The sequence below is a fragment of the Candoia aspera genome, chromosome 1, assembly GCF_035149785.1.
Source record: "Candoia aspera isolate rCanAsp1 chromosome 1, rCanAsp1.hap2, whole genome shotgun sequence".
NCBI classification, from domain to species: domain Eukaryota; kingdom Metazoa; phylum Chordata; class Lepidosauria; order Squamata; family Boidae; genus Candoia; species Candoia aspera.
In genome coordinates, this window is record NC_086153.1 from 70,325,523 (window position 1) to 70,351,360 (window position 25,838).

The window sequence follows — 25,838 nt, forward strand, 5'->3', positions numbered from 1 at the left end:
CAAGTCTTGGCTTTCTTTTGTCTGATAACAGTGCTATCATAACGTTCTTCAATTTTCTTTCTTCAAACTTAAACATGCATCTCAATCACACTTTCTAGAACTTAGTTTCTAGTTCCTTGATTAACGTTTGGCCTTCCCCCGACCCCATTCCTTTTCCAGCTGTGCCGCTCAGAATGGGACAGACTTGAGATGGAGCCTGACCAGTGTAGAATAGAGTAGAATCACCACTTCTTATAATTCGAAAGCCATATTTCTACTGATGCAGCCTAAAATTGCGTTTGCCTTTTTTGCGGCCATATCGAGCTGTTGATTCACATTTAATTGGTGGTCAAATAGATTAATCCTTTTCAAGGTATTATTGCCAAGCCAGGTGTCCCCCGTTCTATATGCATTTGATTTCTTTACTTAAGTGAAAAACTTTACTTTTGTCTCTTAAAATTCACTCTCTGATTTTCAGTCCATTTCTGTAACCTACTAAGATCATTTTTAATTTTGTTCTTTCCTCCTATAGCAGTATTTCTCAAAGGGTGGGTAGAAAGAAGGTCATCAGATGCTCCCCTCCAAGCAGTTACCAGTTCGGTACAAAAGTATATTAAAATGCAAACAACCTAACAGTTTGCTCTCAATGAAGCCTGGGTTTTCCTTTTTTTTTTTTTTATACACCGCATTTGCCTTCTGAAGGCTTCTCAGCAAAGCACTGACGAGGGGAAGAGAAGATGGGAGGAAACTGCACAGGGAGAAGATTCACAAGCACCAGCTTGAGGGAAAACGTGGCCTGTGTGGTTATGCTGGGATGGAGAGGGAGCACCAGAAGCAACTTGCAGCCTCTGCTTTCAAAAGCGGTTTAAAGAAGCTGGTTGAAGACAGGGAATCCCTCTTTTCCCTTTTCTTTTTTTCTCTGATGTTGGGTTTCTACAACACAAAACCCAGATATCAGAAATTAAGCAAAAATAAGCAAGCTCATCCTTCTCGTTACAAAGCTTATTTCAGTGAAACAGTTTTATTTTATATTAAGTTGTATAGTTCTGTCATAGTTTTATTTCATATATACCTTTTTAATTATTAAAAATAAGTGGTGTATTTATTCTTGCCTAAGCTCAGTGATATCATTTTATTCAGTGGGGGGAAATGCCACCCAAATCCATGTTATTATTTAGGGGAACATAGTATCACAAATTTTGAGAACCCCTGTTCTGGAGTATTAAAGGTAGTCCTTGTCTGGTGACCACAACTGGGACCAGCAACTTGGTTGTTAAGCGAAGCGGTCACTAAGTAAAATTGTGACTATGCTTACAATCTTACTTCAGCTTACCTTTGCTTTACAGACCTGTGAAGGTCGTAAATGGGAGGATTGGTCATAAAGTTACTTCTTCATCACCGTTGTAACTTTGAATGATCCCCAAACAAGGCAGTCACTAAATGAGGACTACCTGTATTTCCCTCATGCCATTGTGTGTCACTTGATCATTTGCTAAGCATTTCCTTCACCTAAGTGAACAAAATATTGATAACAATTTTGAAGAATACAGATTTCAGGGCTCTGTCCTGAAGTATTTACTCCAGTTTTATGAGAAATCTTTGATGAGCATCTCTGAACACAGTTGTTAGCTAACTGTATATTCACCTGTCATGCCATCCAGTTCATACTTAATTAGTTTGTAATCAGAGTATCATGAAGTACATTGTTAAATTATTTTCTGGAATTAAAACGTATTATTTCTAATAGTGTTCCCACTATCTAAATAAATGGCATGGGGCCAGGCTACCTGAGGGACCGCCTCTTCCCCGTTACATCAACCCGTCCTACCCAATCATGCAGAGAGGGCATGTTGCAGACCCCGTCAGTAAGAGAATTCTGTCTGGTGGGGTCCAGGAGGTGGGCCTTCTCTGCAGCAGCTCCCGCCCTCTGGAACATGCTGCCCCCGGAAGTGAGATTGGCCCCATTGCTCCTGGATGAATTTGAAGACCTGGCTCTGCCACCTGGTTTGGGGCGGGGAGGGGAGTCATCATGTTTGGGGATGGCTAGTGCCCTAGAGTGCTCATCACATACAAGGACTGAGTTATTATCTGCTATTTGGATTCTATTTTTATCTATAATTATTGTTTATTTGTACCTGTATTTTTAGGTACTGTATTTTTATATATTGTAATTTTATTGTATATTTATTGTTTTATTGATTATTGTTGTAAACTGCCCAGAGTCCCTCTGGTGGGAGGAGATGGGTGGTGACAAATTTGATAAATAAATAAATGGCATGGGGCCAGGCTACCTGAAGGACCACCCCAATAAAAAATGAGTTGTAGTTATTGTGATAAGACTTGTTCTTGACAAATCAGAGCTGACTTCTAGTAATTTCTACTTTCCCCCCCAAATGCTTACAGAGTGATGGATTTATAATCCCTCTAGAATCTTCTCAGTTATTGTTATCAGACTGATTGGTCTATAGTATCCTGATCTTCCTCTTTCATCTTTAGGGACATTTGCCTTTTTCAGTATTCAACTCATATTCACTAGTTTTACAATAAATAGACTTTTGGCCACACAAATTTCTTCAGTACCTAGAATGTACTTCATCTAGCTCTGGAGATCTGAACTAATTGAAAATAAATATTTCCTGACTATGTCTTTATCAACCGGGCCTTTCATCTTTCTCTCTCAATTTTTCTATTAGAACACATACCCATTTTTGGAGAAGACTGAGTGAAACAAGGAATATTTCACCTTTTCTTTGTTACTTGTTAACCTAGCATATTGCCATCTTCGCTGAACAGATTCTCTTCCTTTTATTCTAGACATACTGAATCTGAAGAAGACCTTTTGGTTGTTCTGAGCATCCTTCACCAGTCTAGCTCATTCTGAATTCTTCTGTTTTTCTCCTTCACAGGAATTACTTGGTTTAGTTCCTCCTTTCTTAGGAATTTCTACTCCTTACAGCTCTTATTCCCATTAGCCTTTCCTTGTCATGGAATCCTACTTAGAATTATTCTGTTTTTATTACAATCCACTTTCTTTAAATCCAAGGTATGTGTTAAATTTTAGTTTTAGTTTAGTCTTAAACTCAAACACTTTATTATTACATAGTCAGTTCTCTCCAATAATCCTGCTACTTCTCTTTCATTAACTAAATATTCATTATACATTAGCATTAAGTCACAGATAGCTTATCTTTTCATATCTTCCTTCAGCAATTTTTCAGCAAGGCAAGTCTGAATATCCTGGTGAGACAATGCTTGGCAGTTTGTCTCCCAATGGTTGTCACTACTACTTAATGATTCCTTGAAAGATCTACAAACTGCTTTGGGAAAGCATTTAAAAGTATCCTAGTTAATGTTTAAAGACTGTATCTTCTATATTGTTAATACATTTGTGTTAAGCTACCTACACTGAAAAAAAAACTCAATAAATGTGATATATACTGTAAATGGCATGATGCATAAAAATAAATATAGAAGTCTCAATCAAAAGACAATTTTAGATTGCTGTTACGGCAAAAAATAAGAACCTTTGCAGGAAATTCTCTAAAATGTGTTATTTGGGTGCCTAAGGAATGGCCTGTATTACTGCCATATTTTGTCCACAAAATAGCTTGTGTTCCTGGCATTTTAGCGAGAATCTTAACCTGGATTTTTAAAATCTTCTGCTCTAGCAGAAATGACAGTTATAGTGCTGAGAAAATACAAGCACATATGCTCCTCCTGCTTCAAAGAAAGATGGGAGCAGAAATGCAGTTGCTTCTTTGCCAGTGCCCCTCTTCCAGAAACTTAAGATACGCTGTTCATTTCAGGAAGAAAATCTTTCCCTTTCAATTCACACCCTGCCTAAAACACAAGAGAAATGGTAGAGGATAAAGGGTTAGGAAACCTTGGAATGAGCAATTAAGATTCCTGCCATCAAGTCAGAAGGATAAGTTGCTCTCTCTTAGCCAAAAGTGAAGAATAATGATGACTACTAAAAGAACAGAGTGCAGTCACACTCCATTGCTGTCAATGTCGAGCTAAGTAAACCTTTGGTTACCCTCATGTATTATGAATGACTGGAATGTAAGCCATTGTTCATGAAAGCAATATCTGGTTACTCAAAGATTCAGCACATACCACTCTGAATTGCATTTTTTAAAAAAGAACTTCGCATTTAAAATAAAATTCTGGAAAAGAGTAAAAGGTCAAAGGTTCCAGAGCAAAGTTAAAATACAGACAGCAGGTGCAACATTTGGATATGATGTCAATGAGAAGGTGCCCAAGCCTTGCAAAAAACTAGCCTGAGATTCTCCTGAAATATTGAAAGACATCATTACATTGATACAGTGAAATAAAGCCTCAAGATTTGGCTTTAGTAAAAGCTCATGTCATTAATTATTTGCATTCCATTTCTGGGATGAACTGTAATACATACTACTAAGTGAAGTGGGACCAATTCATATGTATATTTGGACAGAGTAGATGTAAGCCCTATAAGGTAGAGCAGACCAAGAAACCAATGCCACAGAGGTCAGGACTACTTTTATTGTAACAGCTACAGTAACCAAATCTTGCAAGTCCGGATGTGCTTCCCCCTCCCTCACTTCATCTTCATCTGAACAGGGGAGGGGCCTGCCTGAGACATTTACTCAAATTAGTTTCTTGAAATGGGCTCAAGCCCCACTTTTCTTCCTGTCCTTCAAGGCCATTCCCTATGCCCTCTGCAGTAGAATAGCCATCTTAGAAGTTCACTATAGAAGAAATATGATGATAATCGATTAGAAGATCAGGTCAAATAGGTGCAAAAGACATCCTTCTGCCTCAAGGACAGGTAACTTGGTGCCCTCAAGATAGTTCTGTCAATGGACTGTAAGAGTTCAAAGTATCTGGAGGGCATCAGGCTCAGTTCAATTTTAATTACCTTTGGCAGATACTCTCAAAGCTCTTTGTTAACCTCTTTTGAGGCCAAATGACTTTTTGCTAATTTCCAGGTGATATGGGTTATACTTGTTCATTTGTATCTGCATCTGTGATGCAAGTAAAATTTCATTTTAGTAGTTGTACCAAGAAACTTTTGTAAACCATAAGATGGAATATGGTAGAAAAACTAAACCTAAAAAAATTGGAAATGAAATTTTTATTGTACTGAGGATTCTATATTGTTCTGAGTTCAAAACAGCGCTGTAAATGAAAATGGCACACAAACGTATTATGTTGAAATAATATGCCAAGTCAGGGCCAATGCATCTTGAAATTTTAATATAAAAACAAAATAGATGTCATAAGCTTACTTATGTTTTAGGTGTTAAGGAAATGAACTGAGCCAGCAGCTGCAAATCACTTAAGAGTGCTGTCCGTGAGTGGTTGGTGCTGATACAGTCAGGCAGCAAAACTGAAGCTTTGTATTCTTTCATGTCTGACCTATTCACACTGTCCAAAAATAGAAAGAGGCTGCTCCCTTCGGTAGTGAATTAAGGAAACATTTAGTGATAGGCATGTAGGAGGGCTTATTCCATCTTGTCTTTCTACAAAAAAGGTTAGCTGCAAGATTAAATTGGAAAGCTCCATCCAAGTATTCACTTTTAAATATAATGAACTAGGCCTTTTCAACTTAAAAATATTCCTGGCCATTTAAAGAGTATTTTGAATTAACTAGGGATAGCATGCTTGACTTTTCTGGCTTAACAATGAGTGCATGAGCATTGAGATAACTGTAGCTTGTGGCAGTTTGGCACAATACTTGTGTCGCTGTTTCTGTTTATATAATTGAGCAGCTCTTCAGAGGGTTGCTAACTTCAGTTATCAAAAGGGAGTTGATCACGTCAGTAAATCAGCCACTTTCTGGTAAATTCATGCGAAATGCACAGGCTTCAGTAATGTAACTTTATTCAAGACACAGACTTAGCCTTTCTAAGTGGCCTGGAGTACAAACTGGAGCGTGTAGCAAATACTGCCAACCGACACTACTCAAGATGCAAAGGTGGAACCAGCTGCCAAGTGACCATACGTGCCCCCTGGAGTTTTGGTATGGTTTCCAGCCTCCTTCTCCTCAACTTTCACTAATTATAAGTTTAAAATAAATATAATAGTTTTAAGGTTGGATAGTATGACACAGTGGGATGAACTTATAAAAAACTTGGAGACATAGCAAAGAAGGAGATTTAAAAACAGAGGAATTCACCATGGCATGTTCCAGGTATAAAGAGTGACATTTTGGAATCTTATCTCAGGGTAAAATCTTGCCAGGAGATTTAGCAATATTATGCTGTTGTAAGAAGAAGTATAACATGTTCTATAGCAGCTTAACAAATAACCTATAAATTTTACCATATGTTTTAACAGACAAGAATTCAGTATAGCATTTGATGGAGATTTTAACCTAAAAACCATTATGTTGTAGTAAATTTGCTAGGATTTGAACTGCCAGAGTACACTTTATTGTTTTCCTCCTTGGGAGTGACAGAATCTAAAGGAGAGTAAAGCTACTAGCCATTATTATTTCTTTTTATTTTATGATTTATGTACTAACTTGCTTGAGTTAAAACCAAGATAGTCTGACAGTAAACAATTACAATATAATACAAGACAAGCAAGAAAGGAAGAAAAGAAGAAAGAAGCTCCCCTCCCCTTAGCTAGAATATCCAGCCTAAAATTCCTAAAATGTTTTAACAATTTCAAATGGATTAGAAGTTACTTACCTTTCTTGCAAAATAAGCTTATTTTCTTTTTTCCAGAATTCTTTAAAATCAGAACTGAATTCATGCCAAATACTGAAGAAAGCATTTAGGGAAACCTCCTTTTCACCCATTTTTGGTTTCATGCAGAAATATGCTGCAGTCTCCAAAAAGCTACCAAAGAAAACAAAAATGGCAACTATTTATTTAACATTATTTTATCTGCATCCCTCATACACAGATGATACTTTTGATAAATTACTTGATACTTAACTTGAATACATTCATGATTCTTTCATCTTAATAATCAACATTAGGAAAGGTAAAGACTGGTATTTAGTATCTGCAAGGGATTGTGAAAGCAAAATTGCCTTGGGAAAAAACCACCAATTTTTAAAACCAAGAAAATCAGATTGCTACTACTGTTCACACATCACCTTTTTGTAGCATATCAGTCCTTTTACAATGCATGTCATGCTTGCTATTGTGATTCTTAGGGACATTTTAATTTATTTATATTTCAAATTTAGTCACCACCCATCTCACTCAAAGAGCAACTCTGGGCAGTTTACAATAAATAAACAAGAATAAATAATCATTAAAATACAATAAAACAATATTCTTAAATAAAAATATAGTCCAAGGCATAGGTGTTAAAAAAGTTCTTAACTCATTGTTACTGCAGCAAAGACACCATATATATTTTATCAGGCTACCTGCTCCACTTGATTTTTTTTTAATTTTAATGTAAAAAAATGAAAATAAAAACAGGAACTGTCACACTGGATAGCAAAGCATCAGCAAGGTTAGCAGTGATTTGTGAACAAAACACATGAGTACTATTTATGCATGGCTGGCTATATTTTGTGCCTATATGCAATATGTGTTGCCTATATAAACATATACTAGTTTTTCTTCTATGAAATTGTCTTTTGTCAGTTTTGTGGATATGAACATGAGAAAAAGCCACATCCCACCTCTGTCTTGTACTTTTATTCCTGGGCAATTTACTTTTCTTTTAGTGTTACCCATTTGTCTTCTAGTGAATGAATTCTTCATCAGTGGCAAAGCCAACATGGCAGCCATGTTGGGAATGAACTAGCCCCATTCTTTATGTCAGCTATTTTATGAATGAGCCTACAACATGCCCTCAGCATTCCAAATATGGCCACCAGCCTTAAAACCTCAGGATTGCTGAACAGTTGTATCCCTCTTGCAAAATAAATAAATGCCACATAATGATTGATTTCAATGGTAGGCAAAAGATCCTGGAATCAAATCAAAACCATCCAAAAAAGCAATTATGAAACAGCCTTTGTTCTAGAAAATTGTACAGGAAAGACCAATGAAAACTTTTCTTTGTTCCTTCTGTTGTAATCTGATAGCTGGCAGATGCCCACAGAATAAAACTTGGTCAACTGATTTATGGCAGGTGAAAACATTCCTATCTCCCAGACTGAATCAAACGCGTGAGGATGGGCAATATTTTGGGTCTTTTCAAAGACACTGTAATCAGTGTGCAGCTCATTGAGAAAGAGGGAGCATGAAATTGAGGGAGCACTAAATATCACCATATTCTCCCACAATGTGATGATAAGCCAATGAAACATAAATACCTTACATTCTCCAGACTTCACATATTTGCCTCACACCACTGTAGATGCAGCAACTGTGTTTGCCATATAAAGTCTGGAACTACCCTAGGAATGATACACTAGGGCCACAGAACAACACTGCATTTACCCAAGGATATATGAGATTAAAAGCATCACATTCAAAGCAGTCCTTTCAGGCTCTATGTTTAAATGTAAGATAACAATAAACCATAATTCTCCATCTCAAGCCTTTTCAACAGTTGGGAAGCCAGAGTAGATTGAAATTCTCACAAATAAATGCTTGATGAGTTTGATAAATAGCACTAACATTTACTGGAGACATGAAAGCTTTTGTTAAGAATACTATGTGATCAAAGGGGGTAAAGGCAAGCTTTTGCACAGATCACTGCTAATCTTGCTGGGAACCAAGAGAAAGCTAATTCAGACACACGGAGACATTTAACTGCCAACGGAATTCCTTTATCTAAACAGCTACAAGAAATAATCAAGTCCTCAGCTGGGTCATTTCTACAAAAGTGGGCTTGTTTGTAAGATGCAAAACATCAGACACTGGAATGCTGTCAAAAATAATATACAAATATCACTTATATACAAATATGGAGAATATGGGTTGGAATACAAGGAGGCTTAGAAGCAGGGTTCCTGAGGAATTAAGTTGTTTATCAAGTGAGCGCAGGCAAGTTGCATTTAAAGTAATCACCTCCATTTGGTCTGAGAAAGTTTCCCATATATGGTGATTAAACCAACTCTACAGCATTCATTTATTTAAAAAAGAAAGAAAGAAAAAAAATAGAGAAGTAAATGCAAGGTTTGGCATATTATCACCCATGTCTTTGCAGTAACTAGTTCTGATATAAAGAGCGTGCAAATATATGAACTCTGCATTAGGAGGGAAATACATTTTTCTTTCTATAAGCTGCTAACAAATTAAATTTTTTATAGTTAGAGAAGAATTCTGCATATTTGCAAACAAAAATTTAATTCATGATCTGTGTATTTTGAGCAAGAGCCTTACTGATGCTAATTTAAATAACTTAAAGACATTGTTAAAAGTACAGTAAAGTCTCTTTTACTAATTAGAATGTTTAAGAAGGCTGATTTTCCCATGCAAATTTACATGTTTAATGATGGGGTATCTTTTAGCAAACAGCTCAGCATAGGCTTTAGGCAGAGTTGCAGGTGGACTGTGATCAATTCCAAAGGCTGGGAAGAAAACTTCAGAAAAACATATATTTTAAAAAAGGCACTTCCTAAGTATTGGTACAAGTTATTTCTCCAGGTTTGGTGCAGAAATGATTGGCAACTCTAAGGCTTCTTTACTTTGGCTTTTGCTGTGATCCAACTTGTTTCTTCCTTCTGTCTCTGTCTCTGCCACTGTCTTAATCTATTATATTCGGTTTTGGATTTCATTGGAAAATTGTTTGTTCTACTGAATAGCAATTTTTACTATTTACTGAAAGCTGTTTTAGGAGGTTTTTTTAAGGTAAAAAAGCAGGGTGGAAATGTCTTTAATAAATACAGGACTACAGAATAAAACACAACTTTTCAGGAGCTCTTTTCACCTTGTTTCAAATGCTATTTCATTATCCTTCTGCTTGTTTCCTTCTCTGTAAGGTCCCAAAGCTATTTTAAAGGGCCTCTTCCTCCTAAGAATATCTGGGGCGGATGAGTTCTGCAATGAATAGAAGAATCTATCCTATGAACTACTGGATGTTGTATTGCTGGCAGATTGGCAAGCTGGAGGCAAAAAAGTTCAGAAACTCTTTAAACTAGACAATGTATTGGGGGAAGATCAATCAAAGGAAGTCCACTTAAACAAAGAGATTTCTGACAATAATGCAAGTGTTAATGAAAAGAAAAAAACTAAAGCAAGGCAAACTAAAAAAATGGCTATATTTTATTGACATCACATTTCTTATAATAAACTGTTATTGTGAAGGTATATACTTTTATCCTACTTGCTGGTAGGATAAAAAAAATGGAAATATAGCATCTCCTATTCATTGGCTGTAGCAAATGCTCAGTAAATAAATCCTTCAAAGTCTAAGAGAGAAGGACAAACCAGGGTCAGTGATTTCCCAAGTACAAGGGCTGAACATAGAAAACTGCTGAAGTGTATGCGAAGAGTGTGTGGAAGTGGTGTAATTAGAGGAAAAAACTGTCAACCAAGCTCCACAGTCATGAGTTTGTTAATTATACTCTTGTCCCTTTGGTGAGGACACTTCCTAATGAAGAGCAGTCTTTGCAAAGTTAGTGCGGGGGGTTGAAAGCTCTTAGAGATGCTTATCGTGAGGGTTAGACCGCTGTACCTATGTTTCCATCACTAACACAGAAGGTGGGGGAGGTCGCTGTTGGGGATTAACAGAAGCAGCAAAGGTCAGGAGCTTTGCTTCAGCTAGCATGACTTTTCAATCCTGCTTCGAAAAACGAGCCTTTGGTTGTTCACACTGCTATTTTGTTTATGGAGGGCAGAGGCTAAATATCTCCTGCAAGGATTTCCAAGCAGTTCAGATCCCCCACATTCAAGGGCGAAATATCCTTTAATAAAGGTATTGCCTTGATATTTGATTTTTATGGCTTCAATTCCAGAACAAACAGTGGAACAAAATCCCAGTAAAAGAAGTAGGCCTGAAAGCATCACCACATCCCTAACTTATTTGTATTCACCTCTAGACCATGTCTTTTTGCTCTAGTCTTCAAAGAGGCTGATGTGAAAACTTCAGTCAAATACAGTCAAATGACAGAAAACATAATTAAAATGAATGATTAAAAAGTCCAAATAATTAAAAAAAATCAAAGCCAACACCAGAATCAAACAGAATGAGAATATTTTAGGAAAACAATGGTGAAAGAGTATCCACTAGTAACAGTTCAGGTATAGTAAGTACAGGAGGATTATTTTGTGCCAAAAAGGAGATCAAAAAGCAATGCCAAGGTAAAGTCTCTGATTGGAATCATCATGTTTTTCAGGTTCTGGACCTCTGCCCACCAAAAAATAAAAAAAAAATTAAACAACAAGCATGCCCAAAATCTCATGTAAGGATGGCAATTTCCTACTGAAATTTTGTTAGATGCACTTGAGAATACTGTACTCATGGGTGAATACCTGAATCTCAGAGGAACTACATTTTAAAGTACATTAGATATCCGGTACCTAAAGACACTCTGGAATTGGTCCCTGGTCTACAGGAAGCACATTTCATTACTTGGTTGCCACCACAGAAAGGCCCCATCTCTTACAGCCATCTGCCTAATCCATGAAGACATGGCACATCTTCAGCAAGGCCTAAGAGTGTAATTTTTGATGCTAATCATTCATTTTTTGTGCATGTTCTTGGCTGAAGTTAAGCAGAGAGTGCTTGATTTAGATTTGAAAAGTGACAGATCTATAACTTTTATCACTATAGAGATCCATGGCAACATCCTTTATAATACTATTTCTTTTCCTCATGGAAGGGCATTCACAGTGGCAAGATCTTATCCCTATTCCTTAAAAGGTTATGAATAATAACATCCCTTAACAGGAATGCTTATCAGTGTGCTTGGAGACAGAGGTTGAGACAGCTGTGCATGTTCTATTGCGTTGCCCTTTATACCTTACCTTGCAAGCAGAGCTAATTTCTCCCCTTATTAGCAGATGCTTGGGCTGGCCGGAATCAGGGATTGTAAGTATTTTATTAAGGGATCAGTCTAGTGAAATCTCCAGGAAAGTTGCAAAATTCTGCACCACCGCAATTGCTATTGGAAGGCGTTGGGTCTGATCTATGCATAGACAAGAATAGATTTTGATAAACATACTGAATTATGAAGCTTTTAAAAATTATTTTTTGCCTTTTGTTAAGTTGCTTTCAAGTATCTTTTTCCAATTTGACCTTTGATCTATAAGCAACAGTATGTGCACGTGTGTGTCTGTATATCTATATCTATATTGTCTATATCTATGTACCTGGGTGTGAAAATGCTACTAGAAAGTATTGGGATTTCTGTACATAAAAGCAAATGCTGATCTATAAATCAGAGGTACACAGTGCAGGTTAGAGTGCCCCTTTGAGACCTGTAGGAGGAGGCTATTCCACAAAGAGAGAAATTATATTGAGAACAACCTTTCTTAGACCACCAGATGGTAGATCCCAAGCCAAGGTAGCACCTTCAAGAGGGCATTCCTGCTAAAACTTAGTTGACAGGCAGGTGCACAAGGGGAAAGGCATGCTATTATTTCTTCAGTTCCTAAGCAGTATAGGGCTTTGTATGTTATTATCTCTACTGTGAACTTAGAAAATTGGCAGTCAGTGCAACATTTTCAGAATAATTTAATAACTATTCTAACCTTTTAATAACCTAGCTGCAACATTCTGAATTAGCTGCTGCCTCTGGGCCAACTGCATGGCTTGCCCCACATACAGTACATTTTACTAATCTAGGATTGAGGTTATTTTACAAGTTCATATGACACTTATTCCCAAATCATTCTGGGTGATGCACAAAAAATATAAATATTAAAAGCACACAGTTCTCCATATAAAAAATCCACTAATACTCTAAAGGGCTTGAAGAAAAATATCTTCTAAACTGTGACAAGGAAGAGACAATCTTCAAATTTATGGGACTATGTCATCCTGCAGGAAACCTGGACCAAAGCTATGTAAGTCTTAAACCTACATTAGTCAGCATCTTGCTGCACAAGTCACTTGTACCTCCAACAATCTCATCCACAGCATGTAGCTTTTCTAATTCCTGAACAGAGCAACTACATTTTCAAAGTGCCTTTGTCTTCTTGGAGTTCACCCTCATCTCACTACTGTCCTCCAGCAACCACCACTTCCAGATGCTGGTCCTGCACTGTCAGCTCTTTCAGGTAAACCAGGCAGGGAGACAACTAGATGAGCTAATTCTACTTTATTGTAAGGCTACATTAAGAGAATCTAGCAAGTCTGAAAGGGCAAACCTCCCACACTCCCTATTTTGTGCCTGAGTAGTTAGAGCGGGTCCTTCCTAAGTTTCTTTGTCTGGCTGTTACTCTGTTGCAGGCTCCTTTCTCTTTTATCTGATCTTTCCCTAGAGGGCATCTCTTCCCCCCATCACATTCCATCACATGCACAGACTCTCCTGATACAGATAAAACAAATAGTACAGGGAAATAAAGTTGGATATCATTAGCTTAACTCCATATTTCTTAACGTACTCTTCCAGTGATTACTCTTTGGAAGATCATAGCTTAACTGCCATGAGAATGAAGTATGGTTATCCCATGCTATCCTCCAAATGTGCCCATAATACCATAATACTGTGCCTCAACTCTGAACCACAGAAGAACAGCATGGTGCCTAGAGGTCTAAGAGAATCACTAGGGTTCCACTCTAATGGAATAGCTGGTCAAGGCTTCAAGGCAAGAAAAAAAAAAGTATTTTAACAAGAAATGTGGTGTTACTTCCACAGTTCATTGAGATAAATCACTGCCATTTTGTAGACCTCTAGTAGCTGCCAACAATCAAAGGATCAGAGTGAATTTTCTGAAAAACAGCAACACTATCATTTCCTTCAAGATATCTGGACTGTAGGCCAGATTCATCCTGTCCGTCTTCTGTAGTTAGATCAAATCAGCCATAACAGGCAAAAATAGAAGCTGAGAAGACATGGAACTGAATGCATAGCTGCCCACACGCTTGGGTTTCTAGAACTGAAATTAATCCTACAAAATGGAAGTAGAGGGACCTTGGATGCCCCTTTGCCCTTGCATCAACTGAGGCAAACCACGTCAGCACAAAACTGAGTGATTTTATTCCAGTAGCGCCTTACAAATGAGACACAGCAGATGTCTGTGGGTTCCACAAAGTTCACTGGTAGCAACAGATGTTAAAAGCCCCCAAACCAACTACATGAAGCAACTTTCCTGGATGGTGCAATATTAAAAAAAAAAAAGAGAACTTTCCTTAAATAAACTTTCTTCTGGTTCCTTGATCTACTTAATGAGAACTACAATGAAGTTTCAAACACCAACTCTTTATCAAACCTGTGTATTTAAACTCTACCCCCAAAATAAGTTTTGACTGTGTTCAGGGACAACATTAAGATTTCTTTCTTATATGGAACAAGAATATTGAAAAAAAAAATCCACTGAAACAGGCATGCTGCAATCGTTTATAGTGGCTATGTTAAATTTAATAAATATTGCTAATTCTAGTTTTCTTGTATATCTGCTAAGCATCCTGCTAAGAGTAGCTGAAATAGATATTTAAAGCACTGCTGATCATACAACTACCTGCCTCCACTCAATCAACCAGAAGCCCACATCTACTACTGCTGTACTCCAGCAGAGTAATGCGTATTTGCATCACAGACCAGCTGATAAAAAAGGACTATGGCAACACCAGCCCTAGTGAAACTATTTTGCCATGTTAGTGCTGGCTCTTATCATTCCCTGGAAGAAACCTGCAGCATCTCCTATGAACCATTGGATATGGGAACATATCATATTCCATTTTAAACAGCCAATCATAGAGATAACTGACTGTCTTTGTTATGATATAATCATGCATTTTCAGAATTTGCCACTCTATTATATGTTTTATATACCAGCCAAATGCCAAAGAAAGAACATGTATGCATGACAATAAATAATAGTCAGTCCTAGAAATGCAGAAAATAGTAGAGCACATGAAATCAAAAGCATATACAGAAAACAATCCACACAGAAAAAGTCCACAAAATTTTAGCAAGGATAGCAAAATTATTCACCATGATTACTGGAAAAAATTGAGAGCAAAATACATAATTTCAAGAGTTGAGGCACGAAGATGCAACACAGAATCCTGTGTTTAGCCTTGAAACATATATGTGAGCTTCTCTTTTGACTTTGCAATGTATCCATATGCATACAGGTGTCTTTTCATCTTCCCTAATTTCCCATCTGCCTCCTTCCCTCCATCAGATATTGACTCTTCAAATGATTTCAGGCAGAATCCAAGACAGATAAGTGATCACTTTCAAATTTATTTTAAAATTGAAGTTCAATTATTAAGTGACATTGCAAAGAATGTGATTATCTAGAAATTAAGGGTTAAGTACAAAAGTGAGATACGACAAATGAATTGAATTTTTCAAAATTGTTTTAGGCCAGATATTATCTGAATTTGAGATCCCAATTGTTTCTGACGTGCACTTCAGCCAAAACCGACATGGCTTTTGCACAGATGATTGAATCTGTGAAACTGTATGTCTTTTTTTCAGTCTCCTGAAAAAGAAGCTTCTTGGTAATAAGTGATTTGATTCAGAATGCTGACGGCCAGAGCTATCCAGAAGAAAAGTAGAGACCTTTTAATTTTTTTCTGTTCTCCTAGAAATGGGATTTGTCTTCCCACTCACCTTAAACTAACGAAGTGGGTGCTGATTATGCACACATCAAGTTTCACACAATGGGGTCATCATTGAGTAGAAGGACACACATTTTATTTGCAAAAAATCACAGATTCCACCCTTGCCAGCCCTATTTTTTTTTCTTAAAAAAAAAAGGATCTCAAGTAGAATAACTGAGGAAAGACTTGAGTCTGAGACCTTGAAAAAACAGTGTCTTCACTGAAAATTGTGAATGTTTATGCCTGAGACTCCCTTGCGTCTCCTTTTGAAGCATGCTGTATTCTTCACTTGACTGTGTCGAATATTTTACGGGTTCTTGAGAACTGCCCATGAAAGCTGAAATTGGGAAGCACCATATCTTTTGCTCTTGCACTTTATCAATATTATTCAGGGACTGACGTCATTGTTTGGGGCTGTATCACTTCAGCTTTAATAACAGGCTGGAGCCTTCCTTGTCTGCCTGTGTAGGTTGGATAAACACAGAGTGGTGTGGTTTTTTCTCATCTCAGGATACCTACCCAGAGATCACAGAATCTGCTGTTATTGGGAAGTAAACATTTCACTTTTCTTTCTGCCCATGTGCCAGAAACCCATTTCTTGAATAAACACTTCACACATTGTCAGTCTTAAAGTCACTAAATATGATAAATAAATAAAAAGTATACAACCTTTCAGAAACGATTAAACATCTCACTTCTGACAAATGAACAGCCAGACACTTTATAGAATCCACAGGTCAGACATACTGTTTCATTATGTGTGAAATATTAATTTTCCATTTCAGCTCATCTGATAAACAATTAGACTTTTCTAGAAGCATTGTGCTTAAAACAGCATTCACTTGAATAACTTTTCAGATATTTCACCTTCTTTCATGGCTGCTTGGCTTTACAATGCCATGGAGAGGCAGCGTTGTAAAACCATTTTTCCATTTCAAACAATGAATCAATGTTTCCTTGTCATTCTAAGACATGTAATCATGACATAGACACTCTGTGGCACACTCAATCACTTCAAAAAGAAAAATCCAACCACATTAAATCACATTAACTGCGCTTCAGCTAATCCATCACTGCAACTAGCAGTAACTCGTCTATTCACCCAGTGCCTGGCTATTTTACCCATGATTAGCAGAATGCAACTAATCTCTTATTTATTTAGATTTCTTGAGCAATCCTCTCACCCTCCTCCCCCAAAGTGTCTTTGACATTGACACAGTTGGAATGGTAAATAAAACTTTGATAGTATATTATTTCTTCTAGAGGAAGAAAAAAGCAACCCAATTTACTATGGCAACATAAAGAAGTATTTTGCTACACCATATATTTCCAGAAATTTTAGTAACATGTGAAGAAAATTATTATACAAACAGCTTGCCCTCCTGTTGGCTAGCAGTATTAACTGCGAAAATTCTAAACATTTCAGAAAGGTCATATGTAGAAGCAACTTAAAGACTTAGATAATTGTATTTAGAAAAATACATATTGTAATGATGACATGCATTTTGCTTTACAATCCCTGGCAGATTTTTATCTCTAATTGTTTAGGTGACACATATGTGTATTATAGGATGGAATCCAATGGTATACTTCTGTGAATTAGTTTCCACAGAAAAATTCTTTTTTTCTTGCATCTTCAAAATCTGCTCTAGAAGGTCCCTAAGTACCTGGGAGAGCATCGGTCAGAAGAAGGGAAGGTGGGGAAATCCTGTTATGTATTTAGATGTTGATCACATAGCACTAGATTTGGCACAGAACTCAGTAGGATAATATTCTAAAGTATTTAGAAAATTACAGAGTAAGTGTCATGCTGTTCTTCTCAATAGTATGGTTTAAGTAAAAAAAAAAATGCAAAGGAGATGGTTAGAGACAGAAAACCAAAACCAACCTCCAGCTTTATGGTTACTAAACAACAACAAAACACTGGCATATTGGAGACCAAAACACAGTCTTTGAAAACGCTCCATCTTAAGATGTTTTAAGGAATTCTTAAGCATTACTGGAACAGTTTTATAAATACAGTAACTGAAATGTCCTCATACACAAAAGGTGAGCTAGACCTCTCTTTCTCCCTCCTTTGGTGTTTTCTAAAAATTAGTTCTCATTACATGTGAAAGGTATACCTTTCGAAGTACAACTGTATATCTACCGAGCTGAGACTGTAATCAGTCAAGGATATAAGGACTCAAAGTCTTTATGTGGCCCATGTCTTTCAAGACTGCACAGTTCCTTCCTTGTGCCTACCAGTGCAATTTCTCTAAAGAAGGTGTTTTAAGTAATTTACAATGTTTAAAAATTATTTGTATTGTCTGTCTAATAAATGAAGACTTAACTTTTTTTTAAAAAAAATATTGAGATTGAGCCTCCCCCCCCCCTCACATAGTGAGGATACTGAGGCAAGCACAGTGTTTAAACTACTAATGAATATGTAGCAATTTATGGAAAATAACAGCTATAACCAGAGTAAATTCAAAGCCATTTAACCTATTGAAATATTCTTAGTCTAATTAGGATATTTGTAATAGGAATATATTCTTTTTTTCCCCCCTAAGGATGTTTCATAGTGTTCCTAATGTTTCTAGAATCTGTTTTGGACTTAAGCAGTAGGTAATTGCATATATATATATATACACTCTGTGTGTGTGTGTGAGTGTGTATACACACACACACACTTTATGTATGTATGTGTGTGTATACACACACACACACACAAATTCTATAAAGCCATGATTTAAAATTCTATAAAGCCATGATTTGGCAGCTTTGTCATTTCCATTGGATTTGGAAAACATGAATTTTAAGAATTGGCTTTAATAGCAATGGAAATTTCTAAAAAATTTCCATTGCTATTAAAGCCAATTCTTCAGTAAGCCACATTACTAAGGAAATTGCAAAAAGAAAGAGAAAAGAAACCAGAAATTGTGCAATAACAACTAAAAAGTCTTCAGAGTCTCAGATCTTGTTAATGCTTACATCATTGCTGAATTAGACAGACAGCTTTGGCTTTTTTGTAAACTTAATTTGACACATTAAAGCAATGTTTAATTTTCAGCATGATTAATAATTTAATACCATCTTCTTTTTCTTTCCTTTGTATGTAGTGGGGAGCTTAAAATATAGAATAAGAGTAATGTGCATCTGTTTTTAGTCTGAAGAAAAATTCCTGCGATTTCAAGCAAACAACCATTTTATTTGAATTCTTTCTGTGGTGCTGCAATAATTTCAGGAAAAGCCTAAACCTTCTAGCTTTAATAATAATGTATGAGAGAATTTGCTACCTACCTACCTATCTCTAATAAAGTAGGACTGCATGATAGCAACTTGCCCTTTAAGATTTCTTTCATTACCTAGGACAACAGATGACTATTTGGGTACTGATGGAAACCTTTTCATATTGAACTTGTTCAACTCACCTTTTGTGCGTCTCTGCCAGAGATTTCTCTTCCATCTCATGGTCAATTTTAGCTAAATAACAAACAGAAAATAAAGTTATAGATAGAATACAGAATGTTACAGCAATGTCCTTAAATATGTTCTCATTGTGCATCCTTTGGGGAAAAAAACATTGTCTCAGTTTTTATAGATGATTCTCGAATCTATGAGCTTGGTCTTGGCTTTAAAATAATGAAATGTAGAGGCATTACATCTGGCATTACATCCAGAAGAGGTTTAAGACCAACTGAACTCACAGTAGGATTTAGGATACCTGAAGGCATCTCCATATAATGCAGTTTTCCCGCTACTGCCCCCAATTTTTATAAACCATTCTGAAGTTGATCTTTTATTGTTTTTCACAGTCTTCAGTTCTGCCAGCCTCAGCATATTGAGAACAGAGACCACCATGAGCCAATCAGTTTTCCCCTAAATTACCAGTAAATAAGACTTTTTTTTCTTTTTTTTTGAGTCTCAAACTAGGTCCCTTTCCAATAAACCTCAGCTTTTGGAAATAAAAATTCACTCGTCCCTATTCCACATGAAAGAAAAAGAAAATTGATAATGACTGCATATTCTCTCCCCCCACTCCACGGCTTTCAGTATATGTTGTGGGCATCGTGAGCATATGATATGGGGCAAAATAATCTTGGTATGAAAATTATCCTGCTGACTTTAAGCCCCTGCTAGTGATGCTGGAAGACTGTTCGCATGACACCATTTTTACAACCAGGCAAAATTCACCATGACTGTAATAGTGCTTGAAGATTTAGCACAGTGCTCTCTCTGTGTGTCTGTAGAGAAGAAAGTAATGGTTCACTTGACCCCAGATATTGGGAGATGGGTGAAGCATGCTGCTTATAAAAACAGGAACTGAGCAGGGCTTTTTTTTTCCTTTTAAGCACAGATTATGAGAATGACTAGATATTGAATAAAAGGATTAAGATCAAATTTGTTGAAAAATGTTGCTTAATAACCATCAAGTCTTTTAAACAGGGACTGTAAAATATACTCAAACTGACTACAAGCATTAAGATTTGGCTTGCTAATATGACTGTCTGTATTCCTTTCATGGCAGACTGCAGTGTTGCTGAGTAAAGGCTTACTTGCTGGGAGGCAGAGTAACGTAAGAACAAAGCCAATAGAAAACAGACTGCCCACTAGCTCTGTAGGGTTAAAAAAAATGTCCAGCTTTACTCCACTTTCAAATAAACTGGTACGGTGGCAAAAAGACATTCACTCATCCTTTGGGAAAAAAAAATGTCTTGAGAAGAGCAGGTCCCATCCAGGACCAGTACAAAGAGTGTGCATGGAAAGTTTGAAGGAGAAAGCAGGTTGTGCAAGTAACCAAAATAAAAGTTAAAATGTCTGAATGATACAAACAGATTAGGGCTTAGACTAAAAAGAGTAATGAAATGGAGGCTCTTATTCATTGCCATTACTTACGTACCACAGTACTCACCAAAAATTGATTTTTTATTTAACATTGGTGCTTGAAAATTTTGGTAGGTTTGTAAAATGTATCATATCTCCATCAAATTAATTTTCATTCTCACCCATGGAGGGGGGAACCATCATGACTTTTATTGTTTTATTGAATTTTGCTTTGCATTAATGACCTTTCTATATTTTATGATAACCATCCATTTAAAACTGAACACGTTTACACTAGTTTTCCATACTTTCTGATGACAAGTCCTGATACAAGGTGAATTCTCATCTTTTGCAAGTTATACCAATCAAAAGTTACTGTGAAACTGATTTAACTGTAACTATACAAGCACACGTATACCCATTCAACAACATCTGAATAGAAGCTAGACCTATCAAACCTTGACAAAACATCTGGATATGTTGACTACAGTTAGTGAGAACTTAGTGCACATTTGCTCCAAGGGACTTGAAGAAATGGTTGAACTGAGTAGGACAATAGGGTATTAGAATTATAAAAGTTTAGGCAGCTACTACACCTTCCATTAGAAGTTAAATTAAGTGTTTTTTTTAAATGACTGTTCTTGAAGTGGTCTACATCATATCACCAAAAGGTTTCACACAGGTTTTTCTCCTCCTCCTCCTCCTCTGCCTCCTCTGCCTCCTCCTCCTCCTCCTCCTCCAGGGGATTTGGGGTTTTTTATTAGGACTGTGCAGTGCTTAAAATTTGATCTCTGAAAGCTGCCTCAGAGCATGCTGGAGTATGAATGTAGCACTGGTCTGCAACACTTTAAAGTGACCACTCTGTTATTGATACTATATAGAGTTTTCTTTTTCTCAAAGACCAATCTTCATCTCAACACCCCATCATTAGACAAAATGCTTGAGAAAGAGAAATTGAAAAATGACTACATCCACCTTTAAAAACCAAGGTTTTAAAATAAACAGAAACTTGACCACTGTTTTTGTGCTAGAAACAGTTGACAAGGGGTAGAGAATAAAAGGACAAAGCTTTGATAATTCATGGAAATGAGATCCAAATTTCAGGTATTCTGGATGTATGATTCCACACATTTTCATCATATTGACTTTACTACCCATGGAGACATAGGATTTGATGACAAGGCCCCCAATTTTTCCATTAAGTTATCCACAATAATAGTTAATGTTAAACTCAATTATGTTAAGGCTCACAAACATGCTTCTTGGGGTTGGACAGAAGGAGAAACACAACATTAGCTTCACAATCATTTCATTTTATTCCAAGCCTGCAATTTAACATTAAGCCAAATTGGGCCTGGAGCCAAATAAATTTGAACTGGGTAAAACCATTACATAATTATCCTTTAAGCAGAGGAATACATTTTTTAAAAAAATTAGGCTCAACTACAACTATTCCTCAACTACAAATGCTAAACTATACCACAAAAACACTGCATCTCCATGGCATCCAATTCAGTTGTTGAAAGACTGTTTAAAAATTTCCTGGTATAGGAACATATGTTAGAGAATGTCCCTGCAGTGTAAAACTAAGACATAAGGAAATACCCATAGTTCATTGTCAAGCTCATTCGGTTCTGAAGGAGCGACTTGAAATGGTGGCAAATTTTTACATTCTTGCCTATTTTGGTGATCTATACTAACTTACACATTTAGTTTTCATCCATGAAATTTGGGATGCTGTTCAATTAGTTTGCTGAAACTATTAAAACATTATACCATAAAAATGAGATCAAGCAAAATAGATAAAGATTCCTGCACTAGGCAGGGAGTTGTATTAGAAGACTTCCAATGTCTTCCAATGTCCCTCTGATTCTAAGATGTTGTATCTCTATTTTTTTCCTTAGGGCATTTCATAAAAGAAATATCATTTTTTTCAAAAGTAAGCCTCTTAGAGATGAGGAGGTGTAGAACATGAGACTATCAGCTGAAAAGCTTCCAGCACTGTGAATCTCATACCAACTATTTATGATTGTGTAGTGCATGCGGTAAAGGTAGAAGTGGAAATAGAAAACATGGGTATATATTCTCCCTCTGTAGATAAAAACTGCACCAGTACTAACAAGTCCATAATCTTGTCTAGAACAATGAGAAAACATGATCCAATGTAGATGAGTGATTGCCATCAGCAGTCATATGGCATGTCTTCTTACTCTTGAAAGAGATGGGAAGATGACACAAAACTACGTCTAGAAATAACTAGAGAAAAAGGAGCCAACAATTTTTGACATTCAGTGCCACATTTATGCTGCTTAGTTACTGGATCTTAACTCTAACAAAAGGCAACTGATACTGGAAGGGCATGTGATGAATAACTGTTGAAATATAGATATCCTGAAAGAAAGTATGCCTAGCATGAAGTGAAAAAATAGCAGGCAATCTCTGCATTAGAGCCAAAAGTAAGTTTGCTGAATGTTCTTGGAGACCAGTCTAGACTAATTCCAGCCAAAAGTTTCATTGTTGTCTCATGAGCTTGCAAAAATTACTTCTGAATGAAAAAGCTGTCTCATTGACTAACCTAAGAACTGGATTCAGGAAGACACTAAGGATGGAAAAAGTGACAAATCAAATTTAATGAGAAAAAGGTTAATGATTTCTTCCTTTCTTAGAATATGTATAAAGCAAGTCCATGGAAGCCAAGCTCTCTAATGGAATATAAAGCGTTACCCATGGTGATGAGACCAAATTCTTATTTTTACTAATGTTTTTAATTAGGTTAAGGAAATTATTACAGACATCTGTTGAGAAACCTGTAAACTGTCCTGAAAAAAGTTCAGGGTTTCTTTATACCCTTCTTGAACTATGGAAAATTTAAATAAAGGAATGAAAATTCCATTATTAAAATAAAGAAGGAGAAATCAACATTCTCCTTAAATGCAAAGGTATAGAAAACACCCTGAGACCTTGCAATCTTCCAGGTGAGTTTGGATTGCAGCTCTCATCATTCCTAATAGTTGGCCATGCTGGCTAGAGTTGATGGGAGCTGGAATCTAATGATGTCTGGAGTACTGTCAGTCTATTTGATCTTAAGAGAAACATCCCAGCTTCCCAGGGTAACTAAAGAATGAACTGGGTATGAATAATCACAGATGGAATGCAGCAAGAATCTTTTCATCTCCTTGTCTCATTCTGAATCTTACTATATCTTGGCTGATTTTGATTTTCCCTGTCCTGTTGCTAAATATAAGGAAGGCTTACAAGGTAAAATTTGGCCATATTTCAAACAGCTCACACTGTTAATTAAAAAAAATTAAATTGGTTAAGATTTTGCAAAGTGAATAATGTGAATTTTCCACATTTAAACTAATACAGCTCTTTAAACAGGACTGTCAAAATACTGAAGATACATGTGCCTATATAGATATATGACTCATTACAGTTCTAGCAGTTAGACATTTGGAAATTTTTCTTATTTTCATTAGGGCTTTTTATTCTTAGCACTTTAATACAACTATATCAAAAATGAAGAAAACAGGGCATTTAGCTAGAGAAAAAATAGATTACCTTATCTGAGCTGCAAAAAAAAAAAGTAATCAGAATGGCAGAAAGTGAGAAGTCCTTACTATTATGTAATAGTGATCCAGATGTTGGAAGTCCAAATATAATAGCCCTAATTCTTCCCTACAAGGCTATGTGTTGGGAATTAACAGGTATCTGGGGCAAAAATAATTCCAGTTCTGGCTAGATTCCTTTGGGACAGAAGTTAAGTTTATAAAATAGATATGTTTCTACTGTACGTGCTTTAGAATTATGTCTATGTGGGGTTTGAGGTTGCATGCAATAGGAAGATTATGTGGAAATAAACTATTTTAAAGGCGCTAATTGCTATTGCTAGTAGTAACACAGCTCCTCATGTCCTAGAAATCCTTTTATTTCAATATTTTTGCAAATCCGCTTCCAGCCAATAGAAGAGACAATACACAGAAGGCTATATTGAGCAGAAGAATTTGTGTACAAAAAACAGTTAAAAAAATCAAGTAAACAGCTTGATTTTTTTTTCTTTTTTTTAAGGAAACATTTAATCCATGAATTGCATATGGGAGAACCATTTACTCAGACAGTGTTAATTTGAAGAAATTAAACTACAGAAATTTATGTAGTTTGAAAACCCATTTTATACTTTTCCTGAACACATCCTGCACAAACAAATCTTCAAATGTGTCCTTTTAATTTTTTTCCCCCCAATGCAATGGAATGCTGGAAAGAAATTACATAAAGGAACTGAGAACCTTTTCGTCTATCTGGCAGCAGGATAAGTCTCCCCAAATTGAAAAGAACAGGTCCCAGTTTGGTGTGGAGGAGAAGCCAGCAAAAGAAGTATCAGGTTCAAAAAAGGGCTGGATCCAGCTGGGGGCTGCAGAGAGAATGTTTCCCCCCAATTCATTCCTATGGGAGAGGTGGTTGGACAGCAATTTGGAATGCTGCTGGCTGCTCCATTCTGAAGCCCTCCTCCCTCCTGGTCATGTGACCCTGGGTGGAACTGCTATGAAGGGGCTGGAAAGAATTTCAGAAGCCACGCTCTGCCTGCTTGCCTTGTCCTGTTTCCTCCACAATATCTTTATGTGTCCAGTCTTGCGGAAGCAACCTATTGATTAAACCAACCTCAATAACAAGAGACCATAGAAAACCTATTGCAATGAAAGCCTATCAAATTCTAAGCAGGAAAGAGAAATCCTGCACAAACTCTTTCAAGCTTGAACTTGGTCCAGCCAAATAAAAATTAAAGGATTCTATATTCCAAGGTATATAGTGTTACTTTAATTAAGAAATTAAACAAAGGATTTGGCCATACACCTCCTATATGACAAACTTTTTTTCTAATACTCTGCTAGGAAAGATGCTAAATGGAAATGACATCTGCAGGGGAGAATTAGCTGAGAAGAATACGACAACTGTTTCCCTTTCCAATCAGCACATCAATGCCCTTTGTGGTAATTTTTATTCTGTAACAGAGTTTTTCCAGGTAGGAAAAACTGCCAAGAGGAATTTTTATAGGGGGGGGGGGAGGAGAGGCTAGGGAAGGGAAAAGGTGGAAATCAGATGGGGAGAAGATATTTATTTATTTATCTAATTTGTCCCCGCCCATCTCCTCCCATCGGGGAACTCTGGGTGGTTTATAACAATCGATTAAAAACAACTATCATAAAATACACAGTATAAAAATACAATAATAAATAATATAAATAAAAGTAAAGCTAAAAAGTCCAAGTGGTGAAATAATGGGGGAAAAAAAACTTCCTTCCATTGGGGCTCCAATTATTTCCTTAACTGTGACAGGTAAGTAAAGGGAAGGATGGAAATCAGTTTTGAACCTTGGCAGACAGTGAAGGCTGCATTGCAGGAAAGCCAGGAATTATTCAATAACTCAGATTATA

At 36.6% G+C, this 25,838-nt stretch overlaps 1 protein-coding gene across 1 annotated transcript in view; it reads right to left on the reverse strand.

Annotated features, from left to right (window-relative positions):
* FMN2 (formin 2) overlaps positions 1-25,838 on the reverse strand; it is a 172,989-nt gene that overhangs the window by 11,098 nt on the left and 136,053 nt on the right. Inside the window, 2 exon segments of the mRNA XM_063306373.1 lie at positions 6,657-6,806; positions 19,014-19,065. Of these exon segments, the coding sequence (XP_063162443.1) occupies positions 6,657-6,806; positions 19,014-19,065 (202 nt within the window).